At 38.9% G+C, this 22,789-nt stretch overlaps 1 protein-coding gene across 1 annotated transcript in view; it reads left to right on the top strand.

Annotated features, from left to right (window-relative positions):
- Positions 1 to 22,108, top strand: part of lsm12b (LSM12 homolog b) — a 43,142-nt gene extending 21,034 nt beyond the window's left edge. Inside the window, exons 3-5 of the mRNA XM_048560613.2 lie at positions 2,106 to 2,215; positions 4,341 to 4,467; positions 21,068 to 22,108. Of these exons, the coding sequence (XP_048416570.1) occupies positions 2,106 to 2,215; positions 4,341 to 4,467; positions 21,068 to 21,163 (333 nt within the window). The 3' untranslated portion in view covers positions 21,164 to 22,108. The remainder of the gene's footprint in view (positions 1 to 2,105; positions 2,216 to 4,340; positions 4,468 to 21,067) is intronic.
- The last annotated feature ends 681 nt before the right edge of the window (positions 22,109 to 22,789 follow it).

Raw genomic sequence — 22,789 nt, 5'->3', positions numbered from 1 at the left:
CTCGTTCAGTGAGGTGATGACTCAGTGATAAATACCAGGACTGGCAGTCCTTTAAGATTTTTATGGGAAAGAGTTATCATTTTGATGCTTCTGTACTCGGGTTTTTTTACTTTGAACTTGCTTTTAAAAGTTCTCATTTGATTATGTCTGTCTTTCCCCTTTTTCTACTTCAAGAAATAACTAAATTCTTATGCTACAAATAGAAAATGCTGAATCACTCAGGTTAGACAGCATCACTGGAAATCTGATGTTTTAGGCATTTTTATTCTTATTTTGGTTTTTAAGCATTCATAATATTTGAATTTCCCTTTCTAAACACTGATAAATGTTGATTCTGGACAGTCATCATTAAAATCAGAACAATTGGTTTGTGTTTAATAATGAAATGGTGATTATAGTTGCAATTAGAAAACAATCTCACTAGCGATATTCAAATGTGATGGAATCATTTTGAAAGAGTCATGGAATCAGCAGAAATAAAGGAAACTTTTGATTAACTGGCAGCTTCAAGACATATCTGGGAAGTTTCAGTAGATTCTACTTCAGCATACAAATTACTTTTTGAAAGTGTAGTCTCTCTTCTTGTGTTAAATGCTGTTGCCAATTTGTGTCTAGCAAGGAATCTCAATGTCAGTGAGATGAATGGTGAAACATATTTGTTGGTTGAGAGAAAATATTGACTGGACAAGGGAAGAATTCTCCTGCTTTTCACTTTGGGATCTTTCATCTCCACTTCTGTTTCTGAATGGGCAGGCAGCCTCTTGTTAACATCTTGTGGAAAACAGCACATTTGATAATGCAGCTCTGTTGTAGTGAAGTGTCAGCCTATATAATGAACCTTGGACCAATAACATTCTGACTTGTGCTCCCATAAAAATTTTGAATTTTGTTCATATTACAGAAATACTGAGCTACCCGTCATGACCCATTGCTGTCCCAGCTAAAATCAGGTCACACGGTACTCATTTGAAATTTGCATCTGTAATCTTGCTGTTCTGTATTGTATGTATTCTTTCCTTTGCTAAAGAAAAATAAGCATCTTGTTCCACTGTGGGAGTGTCTGCCCAACTGAGCCATTAGATCTTGGTTCAAGTCACATGTTCTCCAGAGGTGTGTAACAGCATTTCTGATATTTTTCCCCGAACTAATTTCATCATTGCAATAAACTTGATCAGGCTATTGTATCATTCTTCCTCCCTGTTGTGAAACTGTAAGAATAAGACTCCTTAATTCTTGGTGTTGTACTTTGTCTAAAATTCTGGTACCTGTTCTGCCTCCTGGTGTGACTTGATCTTCATCTATGTGGTTATTCACGCACCTCTTCTAACTGTTACTTTCAGGAAAGTTATTTCATGTGAACAAAATGTTAGCGAGGATTCAAGTAAACACCCCTGGACTAGATTCCTGCTAGGAACTGCCTTCAATGCTCACATTGAGATAAGGCTTAAATATATTCATCTACTAAACTTCACTGAGAGGGAGATGATCAGCCATCGTTTTTAGTTGACCAAGACCAGTAATAACAGTCTGTCCCCAAAGTATATATCTTCTGTGTCTTGCCACTATAGAAGTATTGATTTGGCACTAATTTTACATGTTCTTTTCAAATTCTACGCTGCGTCTCTCAGCTCCTACAAAATTGTTTCCATGTTCCTTTTTTTTAGAAAAACTTTCAGCTAGACAAATTTGTTGCTTTTTTTAAACCTCTCCTTTTGTTGATCATACAGCTTGTTGCAGTAACTCACTTTACTTTCTTTCCCACTAGTAGGCAACTTAGTGAACCTTTACGACACCTCAAACTTGATTCAATTTTTGTTTCAGAGGCATTAATTGTAAGAGCAAAGATCCAAGTTAAAAGGTGTCTAAGTTTGTTTTTTAATAAGGTGCTCACTTAAATAGCAAACAGAGGAATGGTTGAATGTCATGATAATCAACCTGCTTAAGACCTATTCTACTTACTAGCTTTGAATTGTGAAGGGAGATTGCTGATAACGTTTTTGGTGAGCATTGTAACAACACTTGGATTGTTGCAGTCAATTATGTAAGCAGAGTTTTAGTTGTGACAACAGAAGCATCTGATTTTTAAATTGTTACTTTATTGCCAGCTTGCCAACCGAGCACGGACAGAGAAGGAAGAGAAATTAAGCCAAGCATATGCAATTAGTGCTGGAGTTTCTCCAGAAGGACAGCAGCTTTTTCAGACTATCCATAAGACGTAAGTTTTTTTTAATGTCCCCTCTAAATCCCTTTTATCAGGCAGTTTTTCAAAACTAGATGGCACCTTTTTAAAACAGGGAATTGAAGAAGTAATACAAGATGCCTTTTCATTCAATTTCAAAACGTGCAGTCTTCAGAACCGTTAAACTCCAGCAATAATCTTTCTAAAGTAACTGTGGGTACAAAACTGCATTCCTGCAATAATTATGGTTATCATTGATTCCTTAGGTTAGTTAATATTTATGTAAAAGTGTAGCTTGTTCAATTGCTCACTAATTGCCACAATATTCATATAAAAATGAGAAAAATTTCATTAAATCACTTGAGATTCTGTGGTCTTAATGGCAATTATAATTGTCTTCCGTGGGGTCTTCATAAAAAAGTATTAACTGCAATTATAAGGTTATATGAATGAATTTCACTTTTAAAAGGAAATATCTAGCCATCCTTCTGCCTTGATCACTTCTCTTCCCCCCCCCCCCCCCCCCCCCCAACCTTTCCTGCCACCAGGGCCCAACTTAACTCCATCTTGTCCCTTCTGAAGATGTCATTTTTTACAGATGTGCACTTTCATAATTTCCCTTTTGAGCATCTTGTCCAAGTGACTTCCATGTGAGAGAGTTGATACTAATCTCATCGCAGCTGAGCTTGTAGCTAATTCTAATGCCACCCCAGGGATCTGTGTGTGTCAGGCAAGACGTCTGGACGGCAACTGTGACTGATACTCCACCCTCTTTCTTAGTGTCTCTTCCATCTTGTGATACTGATGCATGTTGTTACTGTGGAGTGCCATTTATTCCTGGTCTACACAGCAAGTAACTCAGCTGCATAAGCTATTATTTGGAGCGCAAGGCTTTGTAATAGTGACACAAACCTTTTTGAGAAGTAAGTTTGTAGTGATTGGTATAATTAAAATTCATTGTTTTTCTGTTTTTTGAAACACAATATTGAAGTACCTCGTTCCTGTTACCTCTGCTTTCTTTCCACCTGGTCACGATTAATGAAGGAGCAGGGTTAATCTTGCTCAATTATTATAAAATTAACAACTACAGCTTAATTATTATGAAGTTAACAGACATTCCACTTCAGGGACTTTATTTTTTTTTAAAAAAAGCCTTGAATCATTTAAACAATTTACCAGACTTTACAAAAAGTAGTCTTAACGTGCTCAACACTTCAACAGAGATTAAGAAAGGGAAGTTGCCTAATGATCCATGCTTAGCTAATATTCTTTCCTTCACTTGAAACCAGTGTAAATATTTTAGATCTGTGACCGACAAAGTAATTTGGAGTGACTTCTGCATTGATTTTCTTTGACTTACCGCCCCAGAATATTGACGGTCAACTGAGCAGCATTTTTTGAGTGTAGTACTTTGGTCCTAACTCTTGCAATTTGGTGTGTGTTATTTCAAACGTGCAAATACACTTTTTCTGAAAATCAAATAAAGATCACATGGCTTTGAACATATTGATCCAGAAACTCCAATGTGAACATGTCTATTAAGTTAGCTAATGAAGTAGGTATGGGTGGGAGCACAGTAGTAGCAACATTTGAACTATTTCTGTTTAAAAGTGAGTAGTCCCTCTACCTTTCCTATATTGGCATTAGTTTAGACCTAGACAAGGGGAGGCAGGTGTGGTGAAATTTTTTAAAAAATGTGTGATGTCCTGTAGGATTCACATGGAAGGCTTTGCATAAGGCTACTGGTATCTGGTGAAAAGATCACAGTTTTTGAGAAGAGAATAATGGAGCAAAGCAGTGTTACTCCCTCATAACAGCAATTGTCAAACAGTTTTTTTTAAAATTGTTTTTGACTTTCTTAGATTGTTGCTGCATTAGGGCGGTGTCTTAGACAATGATACATTCCCTTTTATTTTAGGGGAAATAATTGGTTGGGCAGGCAATGTCTCTGTACCATGACCAAGCTTTTTCATTTGACTAGTGAAGAAACATATAAATGCTATTATGCTTACTTTTGATACTGCCTAGTGCTCAACATAAAACCAACATAGTGTCCCTAAGATAAATGGAAGTTTCATTTATAAATTTGAAATTATTTAAATGAATTGGAAATCTGTAATTGGTGTCTCTTCATCCAGCAAACTTGTAACTTTTTTTTAAGCATCAAGGACTGTAAATGGCAAGAGAAGAGCATAATCGTCATGGAAGATGTTGTAATTGTACCACCTTACCAGGTTGAGAATTGTAGAGGCAAAGAGGGAAGCGCATTAAGTCACGTACGCAAAATAGTAAGTATAACGTGAACTTTTGTTCAGCTCATTTAAAACATTTTACTGTCTTTCTGCTCAGGGTTTCTCCATTAAATTATACTCTTTAACTGACTGGAAAGATTGTTGTTTTTTGAGAGCAAGTGTTCCATTTCTGTGGTGTCTCTCTAAAGCTACCTTTCTAATGGCCTGTTTAAGCTCAGAACCCTGCAGTGTAGGATCTGAACCCATAGTGTTGGTATCACACTGCGCCACAAACCAGCCATCCAGCTAACTGATTTTCTTCATTACTTTTTCAATAGAGTAGATGAACAGTGTGGGAATGCCTTTGTAACTTTAGACTGCTCTGTCTTTCAAAAAGATGGTTGACAAAACCTTGTAATTGAGTGAGTTATTCTGTGTTTCACTTTTTTGCTAATGATTGCTTTTGTATAATTGTGTAGAGTTTCAGTTCTCATTTTTGTTTTTTCAAGTTAATTTTTATTGTGGTCTCTGTGTCCCAGCAACCTAAGAATAAATTTTCAAGATACTGCTTAGAAGTTGCTGACAACTAGAACAGCTTGTGATGGAGCCCACAAGGGAGCAGGCTATTCTGGACTTAGTGCTATGTATTGAGCCAGACTTTATAAAAGACCTTAAAGTAAGGGAACACTTCAGAGGCAGCGATCATAATATGGTAGAGTTCAGTCTGCAGTTTGAAAGAGAGAAGGCAAAATTGGATGTAATGGTGTTACAGTTAAATAAAGGTAATTACAGGGGCATGAGAGAGGAATTGACGAAAATCGACTGGAAGCAGAGCCTGGCGGGGAAGACAGTAGACCAACAATGGCAGGAGTTTCTGTGTGTAATTGAGGACACAGTACAGAGGTTCATCCCAAAGAAAAGGATTGTCCGGGATGGGATTAGACAGCCATGGCTGACAAAGGAAGTCAGGAAATATATCAAAGAAAAAGAGACAGCCTATAAAGTGGCCAAGAGCACTGGGAAATCAGAATATTGGGAAGGCTACAAAAACAAAGAGGATAACAAAGAGAGCAATAAGGAAGGAGAGGATCAAATATGAAGGTAGGCTAGCTAGTAATATTAGAAATGATAGTAAAAGCTTCTTTCACTACATAAGAAACAAACGAGAGGCAAAAGTAGATATTGGGCCGCTCCAAATTGATGCTGGAAGGCTAGTGATGGGATATAAGGAAATAGCTGAAGAACTTAATAAGTACTTTGCGTCAGTCTTCACAGTGGAAGACATTAGTATGCCAACAATTAGGGAGAGCCAGGGCCAGAGTTGAGTATGGTAGGCATTACAAAAGAGAAAGTTCTAGAACTTTCTAAAATGTCTAAAAATTGATAAATCTCCTGGTCCCGATGGGCTACATCCTAGCGCTCTGAGGGAGGTGGCTGAGGAAATAGCAGAGGCTTTGGTCGTGAGATTTCTAAATTCCTGGAAGTGCAGGGTCAGATTAGAACAAGTCAGCATGGATTTAGTAAGGGGAGGTTGTGCCTGACAAACCTGTTAGAATTCTTTGAAGAGGTAACAAGTATGTTAGACCAGGGAAACCCAGTAGAGGTTATCTATCTAGAATTCCAAAAGGCCTTTGATACGGTGCCTCACAGGAGGCTGCTGAGCAAGGTGAGGGCCCATGGTGTTCGAGGTGAGCTACTGGCTTGGATTGAGGATTGCCTTAAATCAGACGGCCAGAGAGTTGGGATAAAAGGCTCGTTTTCGGAATGGCAACTGGTGACGAGTGGTGTCCCGCAGGGTTCAGTGTTGGGGCCGCAGCTGTTCACCTTATACGTTAATGACTTGGATGAAGGGACTGGGGGCGTTCTGGCGAAGTTTGCCGATGATACAAAGACAGGTGGACGGGCAGGTAGTACTGAAGAGGTGGGGAAGCTGCAGAAAGATTTAGACAGTTTAGAGTGGTCCAGGAAATGGCTGATGAAATTCAATGTGAGTAAATGTGAGGTTTTGCACTTTGGAAAAAAGAATACAGGCATAGACTATTTTCTAAACGGTGAGAAAATTCGCAAATCAGAAGTTGGGAATGTTGGTCAAGGATTCTCTAAAGGTTAACTTGCAGGTAGAGTCCGTAATTAAGAAAGCGAATGTAATGTTGTCATTTATCTCAAGAGGGTTGGAATATAAAAGCAACGATATGCTTCTGAGGCTTTATAAGGATCTAGTTAGGCACCATTTAGAATACTGTGTCCAATTTTGGGCCCCACGCCTCAGGAAGGACATACTAGTCCTGGGGCGTGTCCAGCGGAGATTCACACGGGTGATCTCTGGAATGGTAGGTTTAATGTATGATGAATGGCTAAGGATCCTGGGATTGTACTCATTAGAGTTTAGAAGGCTGAGGGGAGATCTAATAGAAACTTTCAAGATGATGTATAGTTTAGAAGGGGTGGACGCTAGGAAGTTGTTTCCGTTAGGCGGAGAGACTAGGACCTGTGGGCACAGCCTTAAAATTAGAGGGGGTAAATTTAAAACTGAAATGGGATGACATTTCTTCAGCCAGAGAGTGGTGGGCTTGTGGAATTCATTGCCAGAGTGCAGTGGAGGCTGGGACGTTAGATGCCTTCAGGTCAGGAGATTGACAAATTCTTGATCTCAGAAGGAATCAAGGGCTACGGGGAGAGTGCAGGGAAGTGGTGTTGAAATGCTCATCAGCCATGATTTAAATGGTGGCGTGGACTTGATGGGCAGAAAGGCCTTACTTCCACTCCTATGTCTTATGGTCTTATGGACTCCAAAGAATTGTATCAGTCCAGGATTAGTTTGCACTTGCTGATAGTTATTTAATTTCTTGACTCTTATGGCATTTCTGTACTTTTAACCTCAGAAATTCATTTAAATTGTTTTTGATCCTCCATAGCCTCTTGATCTGCTTTGTGTATGACTAACTCTTGGGACCAGTTGAAAAAAGAGTTGATGCTCATTTCAACAAACAAAAAAAAGCTGGTGGATTAGTAGGTGGACACCTTTTAACAGTACACTTTTTTTCGAACTGTGTACCCAGGATATGTGTTAAGTTGCTATAAATTCTTAGCCTTTCCTAAAATTTAACTTAGTTGCCTGAAAATATTTGAGTGCAGAGATGTAGGTATTTTTGGCACTGAGTATCGCTTGATGCCATAATATTCAGCTATTGGTGATTCATTTATGTGTAACCTGAGGAGGCTTTGGGCTGAACAGACCACACCACTGACACAAATGTGGGCTTCTAATAACGCTTCCTGTTTCCTAAAATATACCTCCCCTTTGCCTTCAGTGACCTCCTGCCATGTCTTTAATCAGCGTACATGTATGTCAGCGTTCGTTCCACTTGAAGAAAATGCTGTAATCACAAAAGATTCCACGGAATTTACTTTTCCCCTCAATTTGGTTCTTGGTATATATGAACGCAATATTACGGATTTGAATTTCATCAGTTTATTTGAAAAAAAGCAATTTAAAGATATGTTACATATTTTAAACTTAATATAGAATTTGCAAAGATGAATTTTCCCCCCCTCCACACTTATTCTACACCTGAGTATTGTTGAAAGAGGTGCTATCAGAGCATTCCGTTTTGCACATCTGTCTTTTTAGTCATACTCAAGTTCTACACTGCCAGGTGACTACTCTACACTCATAAATATTTGAGGTGTATTGCACGTGGTGGATGGCTAATGGAATGGTTAAATGGATATCAGAGGAAATCTGACCCTTAAGTCCATACCAACTCCAAGAGCACCTCAGCCACTCCCACACCACTGTCCTTTCCCTTTGGCCCTGTAATTTTTCTTCCCGAAAGCAATTATCTCATTTCATTTAAAAGTCAAGTTTGAATCTGACTGCACCATATTCTGAGGTAACATGTTCCAAATCCTAACTGAGGTCCCTCATTCTTGGAGCTATTCTTAACTTTCTGTTTGCATCATCTTCAATTACTTCCTATAGTTTGATGTACAGAATTGGATGCGACTCTTCATTGGAGACTGAGCCAATCTTTTCTAAAGTTTCTTCATAACTTCATTGCTGTAGTATACTCCACCCTGTTTATAAAGCCAGGAATTCTGTTTTATTTATCACCTTAACCTGCCCTGCCGTCTTCAGTAATTTTTGTACACCGGTCTGACTACATTTTTTAGAATTGCATTCCTTACATGTGGCTTTTTATTCAGCATTCCAAAATATAACACTTCACATTTGCTCTTGGTGCAACACGGTATCCATTCTGTCATACTATTGTCAGATATAATTGGCATTTTACATAGTCTCCACAATGTTTCCTTATTTTTGATATCAGAAATGTTTACTTGAATTCATTAGTTTACTAATTTATCTTTGCATTAACATGTCTTTTAGATTTTTATTCATTCATTGGGTGAGGGTGTGTGTGGCTAGGCCTCTTATTTTTACCCATTCCTATTTTCCCAGAGGGCAGTCAAGAATCAACCACACGTTTGCTGTCGTGTAGGCTAGACGAGGATAGTTTCCTTCCCTAAAGGATATTTAAGGAACAAGATAGCGTTTTCTGACAATCAGTAATGGCTTCGTGATCATTGTTAGACTTTTACTCCAGTTTTTTTTATTGAATTCAAATTCCGCCATCTACTGTGGTGGCATTCAATCCCAGGTCCCCGGGACATTACCTGGGTCTCCAGGTTAACAGTCCATCTATAATGCCACGAGGCTGCCACCTTCAAGATGTAAGTTTTAATTGGTATGCAGTACGTACATGACAGCCAGTAGATACATTATAGCATTTTATTCAAAGTAGGTACTGTTCTTTCGGACAGAAAGGGCTGGTATTACTTTAGTGTCTTGTCATTTAAACTGTCTTCTGCTTGTAAATTGTGATCTCCATAGTTTTACATCTGTGGGCAAACAAAATATTTAATGGCCAAGATGATAAGTAGGGATAGGAGTGAGCCATTTGACCCCTCAAATCTGCTGCACAAATTTTATTCAAATTTTGATTCTTAAGGTTGCCGTGGCCAAAAGTATTGTGGATTTTGGGTAATACATTCCAAACTCTCTCGCATATTTGGACTGGTGCTTTTAGTCTGCTAATTAAGTTTGCATGTTTAATTTATTTTAATTGGTTCACATCTTGTGTACTTTATGTAGAGATGTAATCTTGTAAGCTTCCTAACTATACTGCTCCATTAAAATCTAAAAAGTTTAATCTCTACCCACTTCTTGATTTTGTTCGGTCTTGAGATCCCTTCTGCACTCAATTATCAAAGTTATTTTTCTGGCACAAGTGGCTCTTAAGACATTGCATTCCTTGATTGAAATTATCATGCTGATTTTTACAAACCTCCTGTCTTGTACATTTTATTGATTTGGTGCTGACCATTCAGCACCTGTCTACTAAATAATACTTTTGCTGTGATCGAATATTGATTTAAGAGCGTGAAACTTGGGAAACTACTCTTTCAATTAATGCGATCATTATGTGACCAAACCCCTTAAGTTCTTACCAATTCCATTTTTTTACTGCAACCAAAAATTGGTAAAATTATTTTAAACACTTGCTGGTGATGGGTCTAAATTCAAGTAAACATAACCACCTGAATGTCTTGAGGGTAGAAATGTTTTTAAAAGTTACATTTTAACAGCACACGTTGCTAATTGTTTTCTATCATTTCAACTAGAAAAAAAGTTTTAACGTTGAATTTTCTGCTTGTCTGATAGCAGCCATTAACTGCTTAGAAGAAGTCATTAATAGTTTTATCAGGCAATGTCAGGTGGCTACTTGTTCAAGATCAAAATGCATTGAAAATAAATCAGCCTGTTGATTTTTGAGTTTGAAGTTTTTGGAGCAGTGACTTCTTTTAACTCAACGGTAAAAGAAGCAGCAAGTGACTAGTGTTGTATTTCAGTCTAGTGATAAGTGTTGATCAGGCTGCTTGTCTCTGTGCAAATGGCTGCTATCAAAGAACTGTCTGATTAGTTTTCCATGCAAGTGGAATGACTAGACATCAGTTTTAATTGTTGACATGAAAGCCACTATTAACATTTGCAGAGTAGAGTTGGCAGATTCCATAAACCAGCAGCTATGCTGTAGAGCTTCAGAAATAATTGTGTACCTGTTGCTGAGGCAAAGAACTGATGCCAAATGAACTTAGAGCTAAATAAGCTTGTAATTCCATACTTGGAATGCTATATTCTGTAGATTGTTAAACAGAGTAAATTTTGTAATAATGAAGCTAATATCATTTTGTAGAATACCTTATCTATGAAATAGCTTCAGCCTCAATTCGAGTTTGAAATTGAACCAGAACTACTCATTGCTGTTAATAAGCAACAGAATATTCATAGTTTTCCAAGGATGAACTGTAATAAGGCAGTCAATCTTCTGACTCTTCTTTGTGGCACAAAGTTCAGAAACTGTGTATAGATGCCATCGCAAAGCTCTGGAGAAATGTGAATGCTGTTTGAGACGAATTCCTGGCATCACCAGGGAGGGTAGGCAAATTAACATTAGTGTCCTTGAAGGAGCCATTAGTACCAGCTTTGAGGCCATGATCATTTAAGGTCAACTGTGCTGGGCTGGCCTCTTGCTTCGATGGCAGTCAGAATTCAGGACAAAGCAAATCATCTTCATCTAGCTGAAGGAAGTAATTCAAGTGAGAGAAAGGAAGGGCATCAAAGATTCCCCAAAGGCTTATCTCAAGAAATGCAACATAAATCAGTGTTTGGGAGACTGCCGTCAGAAGAATCTGACTGGGAGAAAAGGGGACAAATCTTTGAGAGTACTTGTCATTAAGAGAAGGTATGGAAAAGGAGCTGAGAAAGGAATACCGACAATCACTAGACCAAGGACTAATTCCACCTCCTGGAAACACCTGTCAGGTATATGATTAGAGGTGCAGGCCTACATCAAGATCCATAATGTAAGGACTCTCAGAATCCATTACCAGTGATACAGGGATTTCCTAGGTGGACACTTGCACTCATTAGTTAGGGGTCAGTGATGATGTTATAAATATCTTCCAATTCTGGATTACTAACTTAATTCAGGTATTCATGTAATTTAACACACAGTATGTAAAGAGATCAAAGCTGAATTCAAGTGATGCAAACTTGTGTACATACTGTATTGCTCAAACAAAAATGATAGATGGAGAACCCTGACCAAAATGGCTATAATATCCAATTACATTGCAGGAAAAAATCCTTCTTAGTGTTTTATAAATAGACCTTTATCAGTACTTCTGTACTTCTCTATCTGGCATATTTAAAAGTGTAAATATAGCTTGTGTGAAGGTAATTTGCAAACCAGAGCTGTCATCTGGTTGCTTCATTATTTTCCCAGCATCATAAAGCTAACTCCCAGTTCCTAAATAGTCCATTATTCCATCCACACCAGAAAAATAGATTTTTAAGTAAATATTTCCTACATGAATCCAGTTGGAAAAATGAATGTTAGAGAGGGTGATGAGACCAATGGAAACACCGCAGTTAGAGCTAAGGAACAGCAGGAGAAGCAAAATGTCAGACCTGCCTGCAGACATTGGTGTGGGAAAATGAATAAGTAAGGAGATTAGAGAAACATGAGGCAGGAATGATGTGTTTTAACTGGGATGTTTTAATTTTTAAATTGGGAGAAGCAGAGCAGTTCAAAAAGTAAAGACAACAGTTTACTGGACTGTATTTCTAACTTTCTGGAGCAATATGTTTTAGAAGTCATGACTGAACATAGTACTAAATTTTATAGTGAGTAGTAAATTAGTCAACCATCTGACAATAGGGAAACATTTTATAAATTAAGATTACCAAATAATCAAACTGTACTGAATTGAACAGGAGAAAGAAGAATGAAAAACCAAAACTGTAAATTTTAGATCAAAACCAATTGGAAGAGGATAGGAAATTGATCAGCAAATATAGCTTAACTTTCAAGTAGAATTAGAATTGAATAGTTTTTCTTACAATGCCAAACTAATCAATGTGCAAAAAGGCAAAATGTCTGCTTAAGTCAAGAACTATAGAGAGAGCTCAGAAGAGCCAGGAGGAGACATGAGAAGTTGTTGGCAGATAGGATCAGGGTAAACCCTAAAGCTTTCTATAGCTATTTACGGAATAAAAGAATGACGAAAGTAAGATTAGGCCCAATCAAGGATAATAGTGGTAAGTTGTGTGTGGAGTCAGATGAGATAGGGGAAGCGCTAAATGAATATTTTTCAACAGTATTCACTCTAGAAAACAACAATGTTGTCGAGGAGAATACAGAGATACAGGCTACTAGACTTAGGTGGGATTTGAGGTTCACAAGGAAGAGGTATTAGAAATCCTTCAGAGGGTGAAGATAGATAAGTCCCCTGGGCCGGATGGGATTTATCCTCGGATCCTCTGGGAAGCCAGGGAGGAGATTGCCGAGCCTTTGGCATTGAGCTTTAACTCGTCATTGTCTACAGGAATAGTGCCAGACGACTGGAGGATAGCAAATGTGCTTCCCCTGTTCAAGAAGGGGAGTAGAGACAACCCTGGTAATTATAGACCAGTGAGCCTTACCTCAGTTGTTGGTAAAGTGTTGGAAAAGGTTATAAGGGATATGATTTATAATCATCTAGAAAAGAATAAATTGATTAGGGATAGTCAGCACGGTTTTGTGAAGGGAAGGTCGTGCTTCACAAACCTTATTGAGTTCTTTGAGAAGGTGATCAAACAGGTAGATGAGAGTAAACCAGTTGATGTGTATGTGGATTTCAGCAAGGCGTTGGATAAGGTTCCCCACAAAAGGCTATTGTACAAAATGCGGAGGAATGGAATTGTGGGAGATATAGCAGTTTGGATCGGAAATTGTCTTCTTTCAGCAAGCCAGAGGGTGGTAGTTGATGGGAAGTGTTCATCCTGGAGACCAGTTACTAGTGGTGTACTGCAAGGGTCGGTGTTGGGTCCACTGCTGTTTGTCATTTTTATAAATGAACTGGATGAGGGCGTAGAAGGATGGGTTAGTAAATTTGCAGACGACACTAAGGTCGGTGGAGTTGTGGATAGTGACGAAGGATGCTGTAGGTTGCAGGGAGACATGGATAAGCTGCAAAGCTGGGCTGAGAGGTGGCAAATGGAGTTTAATGCAGACAAGTATGAGGTGATGCACTTTGGTAGGAGTAACCGGAAGGCAAAGTACAGGGCTATTGGTAAGATTCTTAGTGTAGATGAGCAGAGAGATCTCGGCGTCCGTGTACACAGATCCTTGAAAGTTGCCACCCAGGTTGACAGGGCTGTTAAGAAGGCATAGTGTTTTAGCTTTTATTAATAGAGGGATCGAGTTCCAGAACCAAGAGGTTATGCCGAGGCTGTACAAAACTCTGGTGTGCATGCACTTGGAGTATTGCGTACAGTTCTGGTCAGCGCGTTATAAGAAGGATGTGGAAGCTTTGGAAAGGCTGCAGAGATGTACTAGGATGTTGCCTGGCATGGAGGGAAGGTCTTACGAGGAAAGGCTGAGGGACTTGAGGCTGTTTTCATTAGAGGGAAGAAGGTTGAGAGGTGACTTAATTGAAACATATAAAATAATCAGAGGGTTAGATAGGGTGGATAGGGAGAGCCTTTTTCCTTGGATGGTGACGGCGAGCACGAGGGGGCATAGCTTTAAATTGAGGGGTGAAAGATATAGGACAGATGTCAGAGGTAGTTTCTTTACTCAGAATAGTAAGGGAATGGAACGCTTTGCCTGCAACGGTAGTAGATTCGCCAGCTTTAGGTACATTTAAGTCATCATTGGATAAGCATATGGACGTACGTGGAATAGTGTAGGTTGGATGGGCTTGATCGATATGACAGGTCGGCACAACATCGAGGGCCGAAGGGCCTGTACTGTGCTGTTATGTTCTATAGCCAGGGACCATGTTGTCTGGGGGAAAGAAAAGACTTGACACAAATGCAGGAAAAATTACATGTCCAATGGATGAAAAACTCCTTAACAAATAAAGGAATGCAAAGAAAACAAAGCACAAAGAATATGGAGGGAACAAAATTAAAATTCGTATCCAAGGTAGTAGGAACTGCAGATGCTGGAGAATCTGAGATAACAAGAGGTAGAGCTGGATGAACACAGCAGGCCAAGCAGCATAAGAGGAGCAGGAATGCTGACGTTTTGGGCCCTAGACCCTCCTTGAGTCAAGGGCTGACACATCAACCTTTCTGCCCCTCTTATGCTGCTTGGACTGCTGTGTTCACCCAGCTCTACATCTTGTTATCTTAAAGCTGATGAGGCAAGTTTTTAAATATATTAAAGAATCTAGTCAAGAGAATATAAGGGGAGGCCATGGCCTAGTGGTAATATCTCTGGATTGTTAATCCAGAGACCCAGAATGTTCTCGGGACCTGTTTGAATCTCACCTTGGCAAATGGTGGAATTTGAATTCAATAAAATATCTAGAATTAAGAATCTCATGTTGTCTGTGAATCCATGCTGGTTGGAAAAACCCATCTAGCTAACTAATGTCCTCTAGGGAAGGAAATGCCATCCTTACCTGGTCTGGCCTACATTTGGCTCCAGTCCCACAGCAATCTGGTTGACTCTGAACTGCCCTCTGACCAATTAGAGATAAGCAATAAATGCTGCCCCCCCGCGTGCGATACCGTTGTCCCATGAATGAATAAAGGGGAAACAAAAGCACCCTTGAGACAGATATGGGTGAATTTGGCAGATAAAAATGCAATACTCAGGTGAAATCTAATGTCAAGAATACCTAATGACAGCAATATAAAGAAAGCTTAAAAATTTCAAAACTTGCTGGGTTTAATGTAAACTTTTAAAAAGACATGAGGCACAATGGGACTCAAAGCAAACCTTATCAAGTAATAGTTTCTGCCTCCTGTTGGTGTGATCAGATGGTAATACATAGTGGGGTGGGGGGGGGGGGGGGGGCGCAAAAAAGCAAGAAATTTACAGCTGCCAAAATTTTCAAGGCTTCCCCCAATTCAATTGTGCCTTAAATTGGATAACTGAAGATTTCTGTTATGATCCTAACTGATGGTAATACTGGACTAGTCAAATCCCAGAGTGGCTTGATGATAAGTTTTTATTTTTACAAATTTATTGTTAATTGCTGAATATATTTATAATAGAAACATGGGATAGGTGTAGGCCATTCAACTCCTTGATCGTTCTCCTCTTGACATATTGTAGCCCTTCAAATGAGACTTCCCAACCAGGAGAAACATCTTGCTTATTGAGTCATCGAGCTGTCCAGCATGGAAACCGACCTTTCAGCCCAACTCGTCCATTCTGACCAGATATCCTAAATCAATCTAATCCCATTTGGCTCATATCCCTCTTGAACCCTTTCTATTCATATACCCACTCAGGTGCCTTTTAAATGTAATTGTACCAGCCTCCACCTTCTCTGATAGCTCATTCCGTACATGCACCATCCTCAGCCTGAAAAACTTGTCCCTTAGGTCCCTTTTTAAGTCTTTCTCTTCTCCCATTAATCCTATGCTGTCTAGTTGTGGACTCCCCCACCCCAAGGAAAAGACCTTTTCGATTCATCCTATCCAAGCCCCTCATGATATTATAAACCTCTTTAAAGTCACCCTCTGAATCCAGTGACTCAAGTACTGATCTTTGTAATACTCCACAAATTACAGTCTGCCAAAATGATTGACTCATTCATGCGTGGATTTGTACGGGGGCCTCCAGCTTTTCATGAAGTACAACTTTGTTTTCTGGAGGATCTAAATGATATTAGTTGACCCTAATTTAGAGGGCATATCCACTGATTGGAGAGGAACAGGAAATTGCAAAAACAACATAGAAAAGTGGACAAAACTGCGAGATGGACTTCTCTGGAGAAGTTATGATCCACTTGATGCCACGAATTAAATCAGAATTTCTTCTCTGATGTAAAACTTAAAACAATGGAGGAGCTCAAGGATTTTAATACCCTGTTCTGATCGATCTTGATGGTGATACTGAAAATGAGAATGAAATCTGACTTGTTAGATATACGTTTAGTATTAACAATTAACGTGGTGATTAGTCATATATTTGGATGAGGCTGCACATATTTGTGAACGATAACCCTCATTACACAAAAAACAGATATAGACTGTTAAGTCTTAATCATGAAAACAAAGTTTAAATATGTTTTCCAGCACAATAGGGGAATCAAAGCCAGGAGAAAAAAATCACTCCATTGTCTGCCTTTTTAAAATCTTTATTTAAATGACTTTACCCAGTTTCTTTTTTTATGAACTCTGGAGATAATTTTATGACTCCTTTTCAAATTTTCTGGCATGAACCTTTCAGCGTTCTCTTGGTATAAACTGAGTTCCAAGTTCTGTGTAGTTTATATCAAAGACCTGAAACCACTTCTGTTGAGCCAACTGGTTTCCCTGAGCTAACTTGATTCCCCTGATAGGCGAAACTGAACTTCAGGTTTTTCTGAACTAAAATGTTGACCCTTGTCTTTTGAATTCAAAATTAAACTATTTGCCTTAACGTATTCAGTATGCCTGTTCAAAAATCCAGCAATATAAATATTTTGTCCACTCACACCAAGGGGTTCCCCCAAGCACTCCCAAGTTGTAGTCATCTGTTTTCTTTTGGAACTTGTGCACTTGATCACTGTCCAAATGACTTTTACCTGCTTAGAAGAAAAGCCATCCCAGATCTGACACACACGTTTATCTGCATCAATTTTGAAATTCAAATCCTCAATTATATGCTATATACCTTGTATCATAGTCTAAGTTTACAAATCACTGAAAGCTCATACATTAGGAGTAGGTTTTGGCCTGAAACATTGACTTTCCTGCTCCTCGAATGCTATCTGACCTGCTGTGCTTTTTCAGCTTCATGTCTGTTGACTTTGGCTTCCAGTAAAGGCAGTCCTTACTGTCACCAAGTGGACTTTGAGATGCGTTTGGTATAGTGCAACAGAAAAAACTCTTGAACAAAGTTAAAGCTCATGGAATAAAAAGGACAATTAGCAGCACAAATAGCTGAATGTCAGGCAACCGACTGGGTGATGAACAATTGCTTTTCTGGTTAGTAAAATTGTCTAGGGATTGGTATTAGGAGTCTTGTTCTTCCTGTTATATCTTAAGGTGGGCTTTGGTATCTAATTTCAAAATCTGCAGATAATGCTAAACATGAAAGTATTGTTAACAATGCGGAAGGTAGTACAGAACTTTAAAAAGGCATTGACAAGTTGGTGATATGGGCAGATGTATGGAAAAGGAAATGTGAAGTGATTTTCTTTTTAAAAATAGAATCCCTATAGTGTGGAAACAGGCTATTTGGCCCAACAAGTCCAGACCTCCCCTCCAAAGAGCATCCCACACAGACCCATTCCCCTACCCTGTGACCCAGCATCTCCCATTTCTAATCCACCTAACTTACACACCCCTGGACACTATGGGTAACTTAGCATGGCCAATCCACCTAACCTGCGCGTCTTTGGACTGTGGGAGGAAACCGGAGCACCCAGTGGAAACCCGTGCAGACACAGGAATGTGCAAACTCCACACTGACAGTTGTCCAATTGAACCTGGGTCCTTGGTGCTGTGAGGCAGCAGGTCTAACCGCTGTGCCATCTATTTAGATCAGAAGAGAGATCATAAAAAGGGCAATTTTCTAAAGGGGGTGCTGTCCCTGAGGAATCTGGATATATACATGCATAAATGAATGAAACTACCCTGACGTGCTGTGTGAGCAGTTACTTAAAAAGCATTTGGGCTTTATCAATAGGGACACAGATGACAAAAACAAGGAAGTTATGTCAAAACTGTCAAACACTGGTTCAGTTTGGACTGAAGAATGGCATCCAGTTCCAGGTGCCACATTTTCGGAAGGTTGTAAACTTACTGAAAAGGATGTAGAAGAATGACTTCAAAGATGAGGAACTTTGTCACCTTATTCAAACCATGGGCTAATGTTCTACTTGGAGAAAAGGTTCTCTGTATGGAGTGGATAGGGGAAAAACTGTTCCCATTGGTTGAAGGATCAAAGTCCAGTGGGTACAGGTTTAATGTAATTCACAAAAGAAGCAATGGCAACATGTAGGAAAAATTTCACACAGCATGCAGCTAAAATCTGGAATGCATTGCCTGTGTGTGTGGTGGAGGCAGGGGTAGTTATTGCTTTCAAAAAGGAATTGGATCATTACCTGACAAGGACAAAACAAAACTTGAGCTATGGGCAAAAAACGGGAGACTGGCACTAGGTTAATCCTTCCTTCGTAGTCACAACTGATAAATGGCCTCCACTTCCAATGTTACTACTGTAATATTGAACGTCTCAATTAGGTCATTCTCGTATTTCTCAATTCAAAGAATGTATTGCCATGCAACCTATCCCTATAAATTTTAGACATTTTTTTTCTTTCCCTGATATCATTCTGGTGAATCAGTTTTATACCCAATTTGAAGTTAATTATGTCTTTTTTCTGAAGTGTCGTGCCTGAAGCTAAACATCTGATTTTGAATGAGGGCTTTGTGAAAGTGAAACATGACTTAAGTTTACATTTCCATCCCTTTTGCTTCCATAAATCTTTCAATTTCCTTTTGTACCAGTTCATAGCTATTAAGTTGCTTTCCTGGATGCCAACCCCCTTTGTCCTCCACAGTACGTTGTCTCTCAGTTTAATTTTCTTCTTGGATCCAAATGATGACCTCCCACTTCTCCATAATCAGCTCCACCTGCCACGATTTCATATACTCAGTCTTTTGGATGTTTTTGTATCGTGGTACTCCCATCTGCACAGGTGGTTGTACCCCTCAGCAGTGAAAACTGCAAATTGAATTCAAGGGAAAGTCATGACACATACATTGAAAAGCTAAGAGACCCCAGTATAGATTGCTGGTGAACCCTCCTGTCACATATTACCAATTACTGTGCACTTGCCTTATTTTACATAGAACATAGAACAGTACAGCACAGAACAGGCCCTTCAGCCCACGATGTTGTGCCGACCATTGATCCTCATGTATGCACCCTCAAATTTCTGTGACCATGTGCATGTCCAGCAGTCTCTTAAATGACCCCAATGACCTTGTTTCCACAACTGCTGCTGGCAACGCATTCCATGCTCTCTCAACTCTGTGTAAAGAACCTGCCTCTGACATCCCCTCTATACTTTCCTCCAACCAGCTTAAAACTATGACCCCTCGTATTCGCCTTTTCTGCCCTGGGAAATAGTCTCTGGCTATCAACTCTATCTATGCCTCTCATTATCTTGTATACCTCAATTAGGTCCTCTCTCCTCCTCCTTTTCTCCAATGAAAAGAGTCCGAGCTCAGTCAACCTCTCTTCATAAGATAAGCCCTCCAGTCCAGGCAGCATCCTGGTAAACCTCCTCTGAACCCTCTCCAAAGCATCCACATCTTTCCTATAATAGGGCGACCAGAACTGGACGCAGTATTCCAAGTGCGGTCTAACCAAAGCTTTATAGAGCTGCAACAAGATCTCACGACTCTTAAACTCAATCCCCCTGTTAATGAAAGCCAAAACACCATATGCTTTCTTAAGAACCCTGTCCACTTGGGTGGCCATTTTAAGGGATCTATGTATCTGCACACCAAGATCCCTCTGTTCCTCCACACTGCCAAGAATCCTATCCTTAATCCTGTACTCAGCTTTCAAATTTGACTTTCCAAAATGCATCACCTCGCATTTATCCAGGTTGGACTCCATCTGCCACCTCTCAGCCCATCTCTGCATCCTGTCAATGTCCCGCTGCAGCCTACAACAGCCCTCTATACTGTCAACGACACCTCCAACCTTTGTGTCATCTGCAAATTTTACTCTCTCATTCCCCATCTTCCAATCACCAGCTTTTGACATCGTCTTGATTTGTGTGTTTTAAGCTATTTTGATCACTTCATGCTTTTAAACATTATTTCTATGATGTGGACATCACTGACTAGGCCAACACTTATTGTCTAATTTCCCAGAGGACAGTTAAGAGTCAGTCATGTTGCTGGGTATTTGGAGTTAGATTTAGACAGACGTCCTAAGGTTGTTGGACATCGTTGGGTCAGTGTTTGTCTTTTTTTTCTGACAGTTAGCAGTGGTTTGATGGTCACCATTGGCCTTGCATTTTAGTACAGTTTATTTTAATTGAATTCAAATTTCACCATCTGCCATGGTGGGATTCTGGGGTTCTAGATTATTATTTCAGTGATATTATCACTGCCATTGCTTTAACTACATAGTTGTTCAAATGATCTTCGCTGAAACTTGTCAATCCTCTGAGGACTGGTAGATTATTTGATTATTGAACTCCTTCCTCTCAATGTATTTGTAACTGCACTGAATTAGAAACAAAAACGTAATACTCCTGCACTACTGTTGCCTTCTCTGGTTGGATAGAATGTTGAGGTCTATAGAAATTGAAGCTAGGACCACCTGCTCTGAAGAATTCAGGGAAGTACAAGACATGTTTATTGACTTGCTCATTTGGAAAGTGTCATTTTAGAATTCATTTTACTGGAGTATTTGTTTGAAATGTGGAGTATTAATTATTGCTGAAATTATGTTTGACTCATAAGCTTGTTTTTTTTCCACTTTCTGCCTCTGCTCTTAACAGTTATTTGAAATAGGTGGATTTATATTTTACATTCAACAGCTGTGTTTCTAATCCATTTCATTTCTCTTTTTTCTTATAGGTCGAGAAACATTTTAGAGATTTGGAAAATCAGAAGTTAATGCAGCAACGTTCACAAGCACAGCAAACACAGAAGGAAACTGCCTTGTCGTCCTGAGTGGCTTGGATAGGTCCTTTGCAGAGCTTGATTGGGGGAGGGGGGGGGATTTTTTTTCCTGGGAAGGGGGTAGTCCACATGTTTTCCAGGGAGAATCTACAGTGAGCTGACATTTCCACTTCCAGAAGAGAATAGACTTTACAAAAAACAAAAGGCAACACTTATTGTAACTTGACTAACTATAAATTACCTTTTTCCTTTGTTTGCTTTTTAAACAATTTAAAGAAAAGTCAGATATTTTGTTAATTTTATTTTTTAATGTGTTCAGTTGCTTTTTCATTTTGTCCATTACACTTTTTAGGTAGATCCTAAACTGCTGTTTGTGACCTGCACAACTTTCCAAACATTTGTTAAGAATGATAACATTCAAAGGAAGGGGGGAAAAAAAAAAGCAAAGCAAGAAGGTAATTTAATGTGTTTAAGTGGTTGTCCCATTTAGGAGAGAATTCCTTTTTCGAGTCCGTTTTTTTTTCCAGAAACTTATTCCCAGAGGAATAAGTCCAGTTTTTTTTAAACGTCACAGAAAAGTCTTCCAGTGAAGAATTGAGTATCTGATGATGGAAGATTTGGCTCATTAGCTTATATCCTCTGACTGTGTACAGAATCGGTTTGTCTTGCTAAGACAGTGCTTACGGAGAGTGTGGCCGTTTTAAAGGATATAACTGTTCATGCAGTTTTGCATGTGTCATGTACTGTACACTTCATTAAATTGGAAGAAAAAGATGGTTGCCTGGTCTTTGCATAATAAAATTAGACAGTAACAGTCATTTAAAAGTCCTTTTTATAGGCTGGTGAAGAATCTATGATAATGTATATTTTTATTCGCAGTCCCTGTCAGCACAACACTATAATATAAATTGGAGGAATTTAAAAAAAATTTTAAAGCTGAATCTGTTATTGTCTTATTTTGATTGAGAAAATGAAATTAAAGAAAGTAAGAAGAAATTTGTAACCAGTGTTCTTTATTTTCTATTTTTGATTTTCCCATTGTGAAGAATTTTGAGAAGGAATGACAACTGTTGACTATTGTGCTAAGGAATATAATTCTTCATGTTCAAAGTGTTGGGAGCAGCAGATATCATTGTGTGGTGTGGAAATTTATAAAATCAGCGTTCTTCCCCCAAGATATGTTTTCAGGATTGTTCAAAAGGCAGTGTGTTTGTCCTCTTATTTAGTCTGCCTTCTAAGCAAGGCTGTACAGTAATCCAAAAGTGACAGTGCACAAATGGCTGCTTAACAAATTTAGTTGGCCTGTACAGTTGAAAATAAAAATTGTGCAGCATTCCAAAAAACAACTGAAGAGTATGTTGGTCAATTATCTCTGAAAATTATAGTCGATTCAAATCAAAGATTTCATTTTAAAAATCCATTTAAGTTGAGATGAACTTGATACTGAGCCAAAGAATGAACTTACAATATTTGTACAAATAACCACTCAATCATTTTTATTTTTCTATACTTAAGTAGCAGGCATTCCTTGAAATATCTGTGCTGTCTACGCACAAGTGCCACTTGGTATTTGTTAAAATCAAATATTTTCCGAGTAGTGCCTGAATACATATTCAGCAAATATAAATCCGTGATTGTTCACAATTCAGTCGTTTTAATTAGTTTGCTCGAAGAAAC

The sequence above is a fragment of the Stegostoma tigrinum genome, chromosome 31 (genome assembly GCF_030684315.1).
Source record: "Stegostoma tigrinum isolate sSteTig4 chromosome 31, sSteTig4.hap1, whole genome shotgun sequence".
Classification (NCBI taxonomy): Eukaryota; Metazoa; Chordata; class Chondrichthyes; order Orectolobiformes; family Stegostomatidae; genus Stegostoma; species Stegostoma tigrinum.
The sequence above is the reverse complement of the archived record's forward strand: the minus strand, read 5'-3'. Positions and strand labels throughout refer to the sequence as shown.